Genomic DNA, 13,474 nt, shown 5'->3' on the forward strand with positions numbered 1-13,474 from the left:
ACGTTGATTGATTTATGTATATTGAAGAATCCTTGCATTCCTGGAATAAACCCCACTTGATCATGGTGTATGATCCTTTTAATGTGCTGTTGGATTCTGTTTGCTAGTATTTTGTTGAGGATTTTTGCATCTATGTTCATCAGTGATATTGGCCTGTAGTTTTCTTTCTTTGTGACATCTTTGTCTGGTTTTGGTATCAGGGTGATGGTGGCCTTGTAGAATGAGTTGGAGAGTGTTCCTCCCTCTGCAATATTTTGGAAGAGTTTGAGAAGGATAGGTGTTAGCTCTTCTCTAAATGTTTGATAGAATTCGCCTGTGAAGCCATCTGGTCCTGGGCTTTTGTTTGTTGGAAGATTTTTAATCAGAGTTTCAATTTCAGTGCTTGTGATTGGTCTGTTCATATTTTCTGTTTCTTCCTGGTTCCGTCTCGGCAGGTTGTGCATTTCTAAGAATTTGTCCATTTCTTCCACGTTGTCCATTTTATTGGCATAGAGTTGCTTGTAGTAATCTCTCATGATCGTTTGTATTTCTGCAGTGTCAGTGGTTACTTCTCCTTTTTCATTTCTAATTCAATTGATTTGAGTCTTCTCCCTTTTTCTCTTGATGAGTCTGGCTAATGGTTTATCAATTTTGTTTATCTTCTCAAGGAACCAGCTTTTAGTTTTATTGATCTTTGCTATTGTCTCCTTCATTTCTTTTTCATTTATTTCTGATCTGATCCTTATGATTTCTTTCCTTCTGCTAGCTTTGGGGTTTTTTTGCTCTTCTTTCTCTAATTGCTTTAGGTACAAGGTTAGGTTGTTTATTCGAGATGTTTCCTGTTTCTTGATGTAGGCTTGTATTGCTATAAACTTCCCTCTTAGAACTGCTTTTGCTGTATCCCGTAGGTTTTGGGTCGTCATGTCTCCGTTGTCATTTGTTTCTAGGTATTTTTTGATTTCCCCTTTGATTTCTTCAGTGATCACTTTGTTATTAAGTAGTGTATTGTGTAGCCTCCATGTGTTTGTATTTTTTACAGATCTTTTCCTGTAATTGATATCTAGTCTCATAGCGTTGTGGTCGGAAAAGATCCTTGATACGATTTCAATTTTCTTAAATTTACCAAGGCTTGATTTGTGACCCAAGATATGATCTATCCTGGAGAATGTTCCATGAGCACTTGAGAAAAATGTGTATTCTGTTGTTTTGGGGTGGAATGTCCTATAAATATCAATTAAGTCCATCTTGTTTAATGTATCATTTAAAGCTTGTGTTTCCTTATTTATTTTCATTTTGGATGATCTGTCCATTGGTGAAAGTGGGGTGTTAAAGTCCCCTACTATGATTGTGTTACTGTCGATTTCCCCTTTTATGGCTGTTAGTATTTGCCTTATGTATTGAGGTGCTCCTATGTTGGGTGCATAAATATTTACAATTGTTACACCTTCTTCTTGGATCGATCCCTTGATCATTATATAGTGTCCTTCTTTGTCTCTTGTAATAGTCTTTATTTTAAAGTCTATTTTGTCTGATATGAGAATTGCTACTCCAGCTTTCTTTTGATTTCCATTTGCATGGACTATCTTTTCCCATCCCCTCACTTTCAGTCTGTATGTGTCCCTAGGTCTGAAGTGGGTCTCTTGTAGACAGCATATATATGGGTCTTGTTTTTGTATCCATTCAGCCAGTCTGTGTCTTTTGGTGGGAGCATTTTATCCATTTACATTTAAGGTAATTATCGATATGTATGTTCCTATTCCCATTTTCTTAAATGTTTTGGGTTTCTTATTATAGGTGTTTTCCTTCTCTTGTGTTTCTTGCCTAGAGAAGTTCCTTTAGCATTTGTTGTAAAGCTGGTTTGGTGGTGCTGAACTCTCTCAGCTTTTGCTTGTCTGTAAAGGTTTTAATTTCTCCATCAAATCTGAATGAGATCCTTGCTGGGTAGAGTAATCTTGGATGTAGGTTTTTCTCCTTCATGACTTTAAGTATATCCTGCCACTCCCTTCTGGCTTGCAGAGTTTCTGCTGAAAGATCAGCTGTTAACCTTATGGGGATTCCCTTGTGTGTTATTTGTTGTTTTTCCCTTGCTGCTTTTAATATGTTTTCTTTATATTTAATTTTTGATAGTTTGATTAATATGTGTCTTGGCGTGTTTCTCCTTGGATTTATCCTGTATGGGACTCTCTGTGCTTCCAGGACTTGATTAACTATTTCCTTTCCCAATTTAGGGAAGTTTTCAACTATAATCTCTTCAAATATTTTCTCAGTCCCTTTCTTTTTCTCTTCTTCTTCTGGGACCCCTATAATTCGAATGCTGGTGCGTTTAATGTTGTCCCAGAGGTCTCTGAGACTGTCCTCAGTTCTTTTCATTCTTTTTTCTTTATTCTGCTCTGCAGTAGTTATTTCTACCATTTTATCTTCCAGGTCACTTACCCGTTCTTCTGCCTCAGTTATTCTGCTATTGATCCCTTCTAGAGTATTTTTAATTTCATTTATTGTGTTTTTCATCGTTGCTTGGTTCCTCTTTAGTTCTTCTACATCCTTGTTAAATGTTTCTTGCATTTTGTCTATTCTATTTCCAAGATTTTGGATCATCTTTACTATCATTATTCTGAATTCTTTTTCAGGTAGACTGCCTATTTCCTCTTCATTTGTTTGGTCTGGTGGGTTTTTGCCTTGCTCCTTCATCTGCTGTGTGTTTTTCTGTCTTCTCATTTTGCTTATCTTACTGTGTTTTGGGTCTCCTTTTCACAGGCTGCAGGTTCGTAGTTCCCGTTGTTTTTGGTATCTGTCCCCAGTGGCTAAGGTTGGTTCAGTGGGTTGTGTAGGCTTCCTGGTGGAGGGGACTAGTGCCTGTGTTCTGGTGGATGAGGCTGGATCTTGTCTTTCTGGTGGTCAGGTCCACGTCCGGTGGTGTGTTTTGGGGTGTCTGTGGCCTTATTATGATTTTAGGCAGCCTCTCTGCTAATGGATGGGGCTGTGTTCCTGTCTTGCTAGTTGTTTGGCATAGGGTGTCCAGCACTGTAGCTTGCTGGTCGTTGAGTGAAGCTGGGTCTTGGTGTTGAGATGGAGATCTCTGAGAGATTTTCGCCATTTGGTATTATGTGGAGCTGGGAGGTCTCTTATGGACCAGTGTCCTGAAGTTGGCTCTCCCACCTCAGAGGCACAGCCCGGATGCCTGGCTGGAGCACCAAGAGCCTTTCATCCACACGGCTCAGAGTAAAAGGGAGAAAAAATAGAAAGAAAGAAAGAAAGAGGGTAAAATAAAATAAAATAAAATAAAGCTATTATAATAAAAAATAAGAAAAAAAATTATTAAAAATTTATTAAGAAAAGATTTTTTTAATTTTTTAAAATAAATTTATTAATTTTTTATAAGAAAAAAATTATTAAGAAAAATATTTATTAAAAAATTTTTAATTTTTTAAAATAAAAAATAAGAAAAAACTTATTAAGAAAAAAAATATTTCTTAATTTTTTAAAATAAAAAATAAGGAAAAAATTATTAAGAAAAAATTTATTAAGAAAAAAAAATTTTTAAGTAAAAAAAAAAAACAAAAAAAACGGACAGACCGAACCCTAGGACAAATGGTGAAAGCAAAGCTATACAGACAAAATCTCACCCAGAAGCATACACATACACACTCACAAAAAAAGGAAAAGGGGAAAAATTAATATATCCTGCTCCCAAAGTCCACCTCCTGAATTTGGGATGATTTGTTGTCTATTCAGGTATTCAGCAGATGCAGGCACATCAAGTTGTTTGTGGAGCTTTAATCCGCTGCTTCTGAGGCTGCTGGGAGAGATTTCCCTTTCTCTTCTTTGTTCGTACAGCTCCTGGGTTCAGCTTTGGATTTGGACCCGCCTCTGTGTGTAGGTCGCCTGAGGGCGTCTGTTCTTCGCTCACACAGGACGGGGTTAAAGGAGCAGCTGCTTCGGGGGCTCTGGCTCACTCAGGCGTGGGGGAGAGAGGGGTATGGATGTGGGGCGAGCCTGCGGCGGCAGAGGCCAGCGTAACATTGCAGCAGCCTGAGGCACGCCGTGCGTTCTCCCGGGGAAGTTGTCCCTGGATCACAGGAGCCTGGCCTTGGCGGGCTGCCCAGGCTCCCGGGAGGGGCGGTGTGGAGAGTGACCTGTGCTCGCACACAGGCTTCTTGGTGGCGGCAGCAGCAGCCTTAGCGTCTCGCGCCCGTCTCTGGAGCTCGTTTAGGCGGCGCTCTGAATACCCTCTCCTTGCGCACCACAAAACAAAGAGGCAAGAAAAAGTCTCTTGCCTGTTGGGCAGCTCCAGACTTTTTCCTGGACTCCCTCCCGGCTAGCTGTGGCGCACTAGCCCCCTTCAGGCTGTGTTCATGCCGCCAACCCCAGTCCTGTCCCTGGGATCCGACCAAGCCCGAGCCTCAGCTCCCAGCCCCCGCCCGCCCTGGCGGGGGAGCAGACAAGCCTCTCGGGCTGGTGAGTGCTGGTCGGTACCGCTCCTCTGTGCGGGAATCTCTACGCTTTGCCCTCCGCACCCCTGTGGCTGCGCTCTCCTCCGTGGCCCCGAAGCTTCCCCCCTCTGCCACCCGCAGTCTCCGCCTGCGAAGGGGCTTCCTAGTGTGTGGAAACCTTTCCTCCTCCACAGCTCCCTCCCACTGGTGCAGGTCCTGTCCCTATTCTTTTGTCTCTGTTATTTCTTTTTTCTTTTGCCCTACCCAAGTACGTGGGGAGTTTCTTTCCTTTTGGGAGGTCTGACATCTTCTGCCAGCGTTCAGTGGGTGTTCTGTAGGAGCAGTTCCGCGTGTAGATGTATTTCTACTGTATCTGTGGGAAGGAAGGTGATCTCCGCGTCTTACTCTTCCGCCATCTTGCCAAGTTAATACTCTTTAATATCTCATGGACTATTACTTCACAACCAGCTTACTTTCACAAAACAAATTCTTTATGCATTTGAAAACTAGAATTATGGTTATCTATTTCATCAGCTATATTTGACTGAATAAAATTCCTTGTATCTGAGAATTACTGTCTTCAGGAAATCATTCTTACTATTTGATTCCAAGAATGTGTCATGCTTCCTTTGAGCTTCTGCCTTACTACCGGGAGGAATCTATTCATGTTCTTTCTGTTCTTTTTTTTTTCCCCTTTAACCTTATTTTTAAGTTTTTTATTTTTTCTAGTTTTATTGAGATATAATTGACATACAGAACTGTATAAGTTTAAGATGTACAACATAATGATTTGACTTACATACATCACGAAATGAATATCACAATAAGTTTAGTGAACATCCATCATCTGATATAAAGAAATGATAGAAATGAAAGAAATTTTAAAAAATTTTTGTGTGTGTGATGAGAACTCTTAGGGTTTTCTCCCTTAACAACTTTTAGGTATAACACACAGCAATGTTAATTATATTTATCATGTTGTACGTTACATCCCTGGTACTTATTTATCTTGTAACTTGAAGTTTGTACCTTTTGACGGCCTTCATCTAATTCCCCCTCCCCCATCCCCACCTCTGGTGACCACAAATGTGATCTCTCTTTCTATGTGTGTGTATGTTTGGGTTTTTTTTGTTTTGTTTTTTTTAATTAATTAATTAATTTATTTATTTATTTTGGCTGTGTTGGGTCTTCGTTTCTGTGCGAGGGCCTTCTCTGGTTGCGGCAAGCGGGGGCCACTCTTCATCGCGGTGCGCGGGCCTCTCACTGTCGCGGCCTCTCCTGTTGCGGAGCACAGGCTCCAGACGCGCAGGCTCAGTAATTGTGGCTCATGGGCCCAGTCGCTCTGCGGCATGTGGGATCTTCCCAGACCAAGGCTTGAACCCGTGTCCCCTGCATTGGCAGGCAGATTCCCAACCACTGCGCCACCAGGGAAGCCCCTGTGTGTTTGTTTTTGAAGTGTAACTGACCTACAACACTGTGTTAGTTCCTGTTATACAACATAATAATTATTTTCTGTACATTTCAAAATGATCATTACAGTAAGTCTGGTTATGGTCTGTTACCATACAAAGATATTACATAGTTATTGACTATATTTCCCCACACTGTACATTTCATACCCATGACATTTATTTTGCAACTGGAAGTTTGTACCTCTTCATCTCCCTCACCTATTTCTTTCCTCTCCCCACCCACTCTCATCTGGTAGCCAGATGTTTGTTCTCTATCTATAACTCTTGTTTCTGTTTTGTTATGTTTATTCATTTATTTTGTTTTTTAGATTCCACATGTAAGTGAAATCATATAGTATTTGTCGTTATCTGACTTATTTCATTTAGCATAATACTCTCTAGGTCCATCCATGTTGTTGCAAATGACAAGATTTTATTCTTTTTTATGGTGTATATACAGTAGCCCATTGTATATACACCACATCTTTATTATCCATTTGTCTATTCATGGGCACTTTGGTTGATTCCATATCTTAGCTATTGTAAATAATGCTGCAGAGAACATAGGGGTGCATATATCTTTTTTTAATATAAATTTATTTATTTATTTATGGCTGTGTTGGGTCTTCGTTGCTGCGCGCGCGCTTTTCTCTAGTTGCAGCGAGTGGGGGCTACTCTTCATTGCCGTGCTCGGGCTTCTCATTGCAGTGGCTTCTCTTGTTGTGGAGCACGGGCTCTAGGTATGCGGGCTTCAGTAGTTGTGGCTCACGGGCTCTAGAGTGCAGGCTCAGTAGTTGTGGCACACGGGCTTAGTTGCTCCGCAGCATGTGGGATCTTCCCGGACCAGGGCTCGAACCCGTGTCCCCTGCATTGGCAGGCAGATTCTCAACCACTGCGCCACCAGGGAAGCCCCTCTGCCCATATTTTAATCGGGTTGTTTGTTTTGATGTTGAGTTGTATGAGTTCTTTGAATATTTTGGATTTTAACCCTTTATCAGATATATTATTTGCAAATATCTTCTCCCATTCAGTAGGTGGACTTTTCATTTTGTTGATAGTTTCTTTTGCTGTGCAAAAGCTTTTTAGTGTGATGTAGTCCCATTTGTTTATTTTTGCTTTTGTTTCCCTTGCCTGAGGAGACATACCCCTCAAAATTTTACTGAGACTTATGTCAAAAAAAATACTGCCTTCGACTCAGAAACGTGGCTTGTCCTGGGATTGCTGCGGGGTGGGTGGGTGGTCAGTGTCCCCGAAACTTGGAGGGTCTCAGTGGTGCTGCCCCTTGCCTGACATGAGCCCTGTCCTTCCGCCACAGCTTTCCGGGCCCTTCTGCAGATCCGGGCAGTGAGGAAGAAGCCAGGAGCCCTGTCCCCCATCTCCTTTAGCCCCGTTTTGGCCCAGAGCATGGACCACGATGAACATTCTGTAAGTGCCTCTTCCTTCCTGCATTGGAGGGTGTGGGGGTGGAGAGAAAAGGGGCCTGGAGGAAGCCCCTGCCTACTGTGCAGGGCCCGCCTTCATGTTAGGACAGCGCCTGGCTCCTGGTGGGGCTGGTCTGGTGGGAGCCAGTAGGTCAGGAGGCCCTGGAGGTGTGGCCTGGAGGAGGCTGCCCAGGCTCTGCCCTCAGGGCGGTGCCAGGCCAGGACCCAGATTATCTGGCCAGCACCCCTGCCTGCCAGCCCTCTGGGCCTCTGGCTCACCTGCCTGACCCCGACGGGCAGCTGTGAAAATGCGTGGGGTGATCCAGGCTGGGCCCAGTGAGCTCTGGCTGTCGGATGGTGTTGCTTTTGCCAATAGCAAGAGCCTGAGATGCAGGTGACCCTTTGCTGAGTCTGAGCCGTGGTGTCGTCACCTCTGCTCCACCAAGGTGACCTTGAGAGAGAGGTGGGCAGAGACAGAGATAGGGAGGGAGAGACACAGAAATGCAGAGACATGGAGAGACAGATACAGAGAGAGGGAGAGACAGATGGGGATGAGGTTGAAAAGGGAGATGCTGGGAGATGGGCAGACAGGGAGACACAGAAAGAGACGTGGAGAGACACACAGGGTGGGGTTTAGCGGGTCGCTGAGGTGGGCAGGTGGGGGCAGAAGGACTGAGGATGGACGGGGGTAGGCCCGGCTCCTGGCTCCTAGGTTCCAGCTGGCTTTGAGCATTGTCAGCCAGTGAGCCTATTTTCTTGGCTCTCAGTTGAGGTTGTTTGGATCCAGTGATTCTTAGAGGCCCTGCCAACTCTCTAAAAAGGAAAAAGAGGGCTTTCCTGGTGGCACAGTGCTTAAAAACCCGCCTGCCAATGCAGGGGACACGGGTTCGAGCCCTGGTCGGGGAAGATCCCACATGCTGCGGAGCAACTAAGCCCGTGTACCACAACTACTGAGCCTGCACTCTAGAGCCCGCGAGCCACAACTCCTAAAGCCCAGGCGCCTAGAGCCCATGCTCTGCAACAAGAGAAGCCACTGCCATGAGAAGCCCGCGCACCACAATGAAGAGTAGCCCCCGCTCACCGCAACTAGAGAAAGCCCACACGCAGCAACAAAGACCCAACGCAGCCAAAAATAAATAAATAAAATAAATAAATTTATTTTTAAAAATAATAATAATAAAAAGGAAAAAGAGCCAAAGCCCTCTGGTTTGGCATACCCACAGAGGGCGCCTGCCCCAGGCCAGCAGGTGTGATGTGTTCAGCCCAGCATTTCTGAAAATTGGGCCAATGTTTAAAAGTCTAGGAATTTTCCTTAAGACTCAGATTTCTGGCTTCTCTTTCAAAATCTGAAGGTGTGGTCTCGCTGCTGGATCAGGAGCAAGGCTGCCCCTCGGGTTGGGGTGCCATCACCCCGCTTCTCCCGGGCCAGCCACACTGTTTAGCCTGTGGGGCCCGTAGGCATCAGGGCTTCTGGCTCTGAAACCAGGCCCTCAGCCATTTAACAGTGGACTTGTTTTCAGAACAGTGTGTACTTTCTCCAGCACCATGTTTTTGGTGGAGAGAAGAACAGTACTGAGTTGTTCCTGCCCCCGAGAGAGGAGCTTTGCTATTCCACGGAGGGGTGGGCTCAGGTGGTGGGTTTTTATTGTCGCCTCTCCGGGTTTCTGCCCTGGCATCTGAGGGTCAGGCAGGATCCTCCCATGTTTATCCCTCTTGTCCTGAGAGCCGAAGTGCCTCCCACAGTGCAGGGCAGCCTGGGGCTTGGGTGCTAAACTCGCACTCCAGGGGGCCAGCGCCTTCCTCTCTGGAGGTTCCAGTCCCAAGTAAGTGGCCCTTGTTCTCTGCCACGTTCCCTGCACGAGCAATTTCCAAGTAGTACTAGAGTCCAAATTGGGCGTTTCCTCCAGTGAGTCTGTTAAGATCACCACAGAGTGGGGGTCCTCGGGGGCTTTAGCCCCACCTTTAGGAGTTAGACTTGGTGATGAGTCAGTGAGGCTGTGCTGGGACCTCCGGGTCCCTTCCCTGTGCCCAGCCGGGCCCGCTTGTGGGGAGCGCTTGGCCACTGTCAGCACCTGCTGCTCAGGGTGACCCAGACCGTGAGTGGCCGCTGTGGACGGGGATGGGCTCTTCCAGAGCTGCAAGGATGTGCAGGCGCAGCCAACCCAGGCCCCAAGGCAGAACCCACGCTCAGCCAGGTCCCCACGATTTACATGCATGTAGAGTTTGCGAAGCGCTGGCTCATGGCACACCTGGAGACCAGCAGACCAGGGAGACCCCAGCCAGCCAGCTCCAGCGCCGCATGGGGGGTGGCAGCGGTAAAATCTATGATTTTTATCTTGACAGTGTCCCTTTAAAAAATCAAAGTCGCACCCTGCCTCACTGGCCAGCAAGAAACCTAAAAGGGAAACAGTAAGTGTGTTTGGCCCTGTGGCTACGTCTTTGCCCTGTGCCCTGATTATTGCACCAGTGACAAGAATGGGAAGTCACTTTCACCCCAGGCTAACGTGTTCTGTTCATTTAATCTGTCAAATCCACTCTCCCCAGTCCCGGCGTCCCTGCCCAGGAAGGGAGTTTTGTGGAACAAGCAAAGCTCAAGGTCTGTCGGCAGAAAGCCCCGGGCGCCCCTTCTCGCCAGCTCTGCTTCTGCCCGTGGTCTCCTGATGCCCTGTTTCCCTTTTTTTTCTTGCTGGCAGTGGAATGACGGAGGCGGAACTAAGGCTGCCGCTCTTGTTGCAAACGTCCCTCATGCTTGCTCGCCCTGCATCCCTGCTCTGCGGGCCAACACTTGTATTTCTCATGTTTTTCCTGCATCTCAGGGAGCAGGCTGGGGGCAGACAGCATGTGGCGGCTGGGCCGGGCCTCTGCCTAGAGCCTCCGCTGAGCCCCGGGCCCCTTTGGAAGATGGTAGAGGGTTGGGGTCACTGAGGGTCAGCCTAGACAGAGAGGTTTTCTCCCTGTTTCAAGGGGAAAGGGGTGGCTTGGGACAAATGCAGGCACCGTGGTCCCAGGGAACCCACGAGGTGCTCGCTGAGGACAGAGAACCCCACCCGGCTCCTCTGCCTCCCCCTGGTCCCTAGGGTCACTCTGTCACCTCCCTGAAGGGCAGCTCCCTTGCTTCTCACAGGTCAGCCGGGCAGGCGGGAGTCCCATGTCGAGAGCGTTGCCCTTCACCTTGTTCACGAGAGTGAGGGCAGGCGGCTGCCCAGCCCCCTGGCTTGGGAGGCCTAATATCTCCCTTTGCCTTTAACCCTAAAGCAAAGACTCAGCCTATTGATTGGATCTACTCCCAGAGAGGGTGAGACTGGTCCTGAGGAGGTGCCCGTTAGGCTCCCTGGAGCCCATATCAGCCCTGAAGTTGCTCGTCCGGCCCACGGAGAGTCTCTAGGCTGGGCCCCTGTGTCGGGCAGGTCCTCCTGGCCTAGACAACACGCTCCCACCAGCTTCTCCCGCCTCTGCCATGGCTTTGCTCCCCTCCTGCTCCTGCCCCCTCCTCTCACTAACCCCTCTCTCACTCTCTGCGCCCACCAGGCAGGAGCAGAAAGCCAGGTAGGGGCTGGCCAAGGCCCTCTCTTCCTCCATCCTGGGCACCGAGTGGGGCACTTGGGTGTCCCGGGCTGCAGCTGCAGCTGATGGCCGAGGGCGCCCTGGGCAGGGGTGTCCGATGCTGCTCTGGAGTTCTTGGCACCCCTCTGAGGGAGGGGGATGTGAGTCCCTAGAAGGTGGAGTGGACAGGAGATGGTCAGAGAGCAGAGCATCCCTGGGGCGCCAGGCCGGCGTCTGGGGCTTTGTGGCCATGGGCAGTGGGCAGGGTGCCTGGCCGGCCCGTCCCTCACCTGCTCCTGTCCCTGCAGAGCTCCGACAGCATCCCGCCTGGCTACGAGCCCATCTCCCTGCTCGAGGCGCTCAACGGCCTTCGGGCCGCCTCCCCAGCCATTCCCTCGGCCCCCCTTTATGAAGAGATCACCTACTCGGGCGTCTCAGACGGCCTGTCCCAGGCCAGTTGTCCACTTGCTGGGATCGATCGGATCATGGAAAGCGGCCTCCAGAAGGGCAAGCTGAGGAGCAAATCCCCCGACAGGTGAGGCCACCGCCGGCAGCCCCCTGGGGAAGGTGTGCGGGACCCTCCAGGTGCACCTCATCCACCTTGTTTGTGCCCCACGAGGCAGCCCTGACCTTGCTCGGCGATTACAGGATCGTCATCACTGATGTAAGCGACCTTCGAGGGCCACATGCCCAGGGGCCGGGCAAGGGTCAGTCCTGGTCCCTTGGACACTTGGAGGTGCCAGCGACCAGCCCTGCTGTGTTTAGTCTTTGCTCAGACGTGTGCTGGTTTTCTAGAAAAGTATAAAGAAGGCACAGGTTCTATAAAACTCCCACGGCCTCTGTGCCTTATACTTGTGACAAAACAACTCCAAAGATACAAAAGGACACGTGGGTCTCTCCTGCTGTTGCCCAGCCCTCCCCCTAAGCCTATACCATAGCGGTTCCCCTCTCCCCTGAAAACAGCGCCGTGTGCAGGCTGCAGGTGGAGGGCCTCCTACTCCCCGGACCTAGTGCACGTTTGCTGGCCCCGCTGGGGCATTGGCTTGGGTGGGGTTGGCGTTGCTCATCCTCTGTCCTCTGCCCACTCTGTCCCTAGCACCCTGCGGTCCCCGTCGTCCCCCATCCACGAAGAGGATGACTCGGAGGCCCCGCCCCCGCCGAGCGGGGCAGGGATGGCGCTGAGCAGCTCCCCCGAGGTGAGGCCCCTGCCCGCCCTCCTCAGGCGTGCCATTTGTCCTCCCGTCCCCACTGCCTGCCTATTGGCTTCCCAGATCCCAGGCTCCACCACTCCCTCGCTCGGTGACCTTGGCTGCTGTGACTTGCCCCAGCCTCCGTTTCCTCATCTGTCAGGTGGGCGCTGTTGGGTGGAGTCCAGTGAGGGCCGTAGGAGGCGCTGTGTGTGACGCACCCAAAGGCGCTGCCTGTCCTGGACCCGACTCACCCTGTGCCCTCCCCGGCCACCTGCAGCCCGGCGCCCAGCTGTCAGCACCAGGGTCCAGGCATGTTTTTCCTTTGTTTCCTAGAGCTTCATAACGGAGGAGGTTGACGAGACTTCATCACTAAAGCAAGGTGAGCCCTCTCCTCGCTGAGGCCCTGGTGCTCCCTGCCCGGCAGGAAGCGGGGCCTCCAGGCTCTTCCGGAAGTTTCTCCAAGCTGTGTTAGTTGCCCTCCTGGGACCACACACTTTGGTTCCTACACGGTCTCATGGAGGACAGCCCTGGGCCGCTCCTGGTTTTCTCTCCCTATCCATCCGTTTAGTGGTAGCAGCCCTTTTTCTTCCCGCCTGGTTGATTCTGCCCACGGTCGGTGCTCCATGCTCCTGGGCTTGGGCTGTGCCCCTCCCTCCAGGGCAGGGTCCCACCGGGGTCTCTGGGGCCTTGCCCGGGCCTGGGGTAGCCGACGGCCAGTGGGTGTGCAGCTCAGCCAGGCCCCTCCCCGGCGTGTTCCCTGTGTAAGGGGCCTGGTGCCCCTCCTGAGCAGAGGGTTTAGCACTTGGCAGCCCCCTGGGGTCCAGTCCCAGCCGCCGCTGCCGGCACTAGCTGTGAGCGGGGAGGTGACGGGAGGTGATAAGACACCTCCCAAGCTTTTCTCTGCCGCCTGGGAAGACGCTGTTCCTCTGCAGTCCTGGTCATTCCTCCCCGTGTCAGACAGATGAGGAGACTGAGGCTCAGGGTTGGTGTCGGGGGAGGCCCAAGGCCCTTTAGTTGAGAATGACAGAGCCAGGGGGTGGCCAAAGTGTGGTCAAGGCCCCCAGAGCAACCTGCAGCCACCCTGGCGCTGTGACCCCCTCCGTGCTGGGTGGCCCCTGGCCAGTGCTGCCCTGGGTGACCCATGTCTGCCTGCAGGCCGCTGGGCAGGGCCTTGGGCCTGGGCATGGTGCCAGGGTTAAGGTGTCCCCCAGGAGCATGGTGTTGTCCCTTCCTACCCGGCGTGCAGGGCCAGGTCCCTCTGCCTCTCAGGCCTCAGCTTCCCCGCCTTCCATGGCTGTGGCTTCTTCCCGCCTGCACATAGCATGTGCCAGGACTGGGGACCCTCCGGAGGCCCTGTCACAGGATCCAGGTCCCTCTTCTGCCTGAGGGGACGCCCCCACAAGCACACTGCAAGTCCCGGGCTGAGAACTGATGTGTGAGAGAGAGGACACCCCCCTGTT

At 50.2% G+C, this 13,474-nt stretch overlaps 1 protein-coding gene across 5 annotated transcripts in view; it reads left to right on the forward strand.

Moving 5' to 3' along the window:
- Nucleotides 1-13,474, forward strand: part of MGRN1 (mahogunin ring finger 1) — a 67,073-nt gene that overhangs the window by 42,566 nt on the left and 11,033 nt on the right. For 3 of the 5 annotated variants that reach the window (XM_082362116.1, XM_082362120.1, XM_082362117.1), the window contains exons 11-15: nt 7,176-7,285; nt 9,625-9,690; nt 11,133-11,359; nt 11,921-12,020; nt 12,348-12,393. In XM_082362116.1, the coding sequence (XP_082218242.1) occupies nt 7,176-7,285; nt 9,625-9,690; nt 11,133-11,359; nt 11,921-12,020; nt 12,348-12,393 (549 nt within the window). The remainder of the gene's footprint in view (nt 1-7,175; nt 7,286-9,624; nt 9,691-11,132; nt 11,360-11,920; nt 12,021-12,347; nt 12,394-13,474) is intronic. The other 2 variants (XM_082362118.1, XM_082362119.1) reach the window with 1 other exon arrangement.

The sequence above is a fragment of the Balaenoptera borealis genome (assembly GCF_965194805.1).
Source record: "Balaenoptera borealis genome assembly, chromosome: 16".
Taxonomy (NCBI): Eukaryota; Metazoa; Chordata; class Mammalia; order Artiodactyla; family Balaenopteridae; genus Balaenoptera; species Balaenoptera borealis.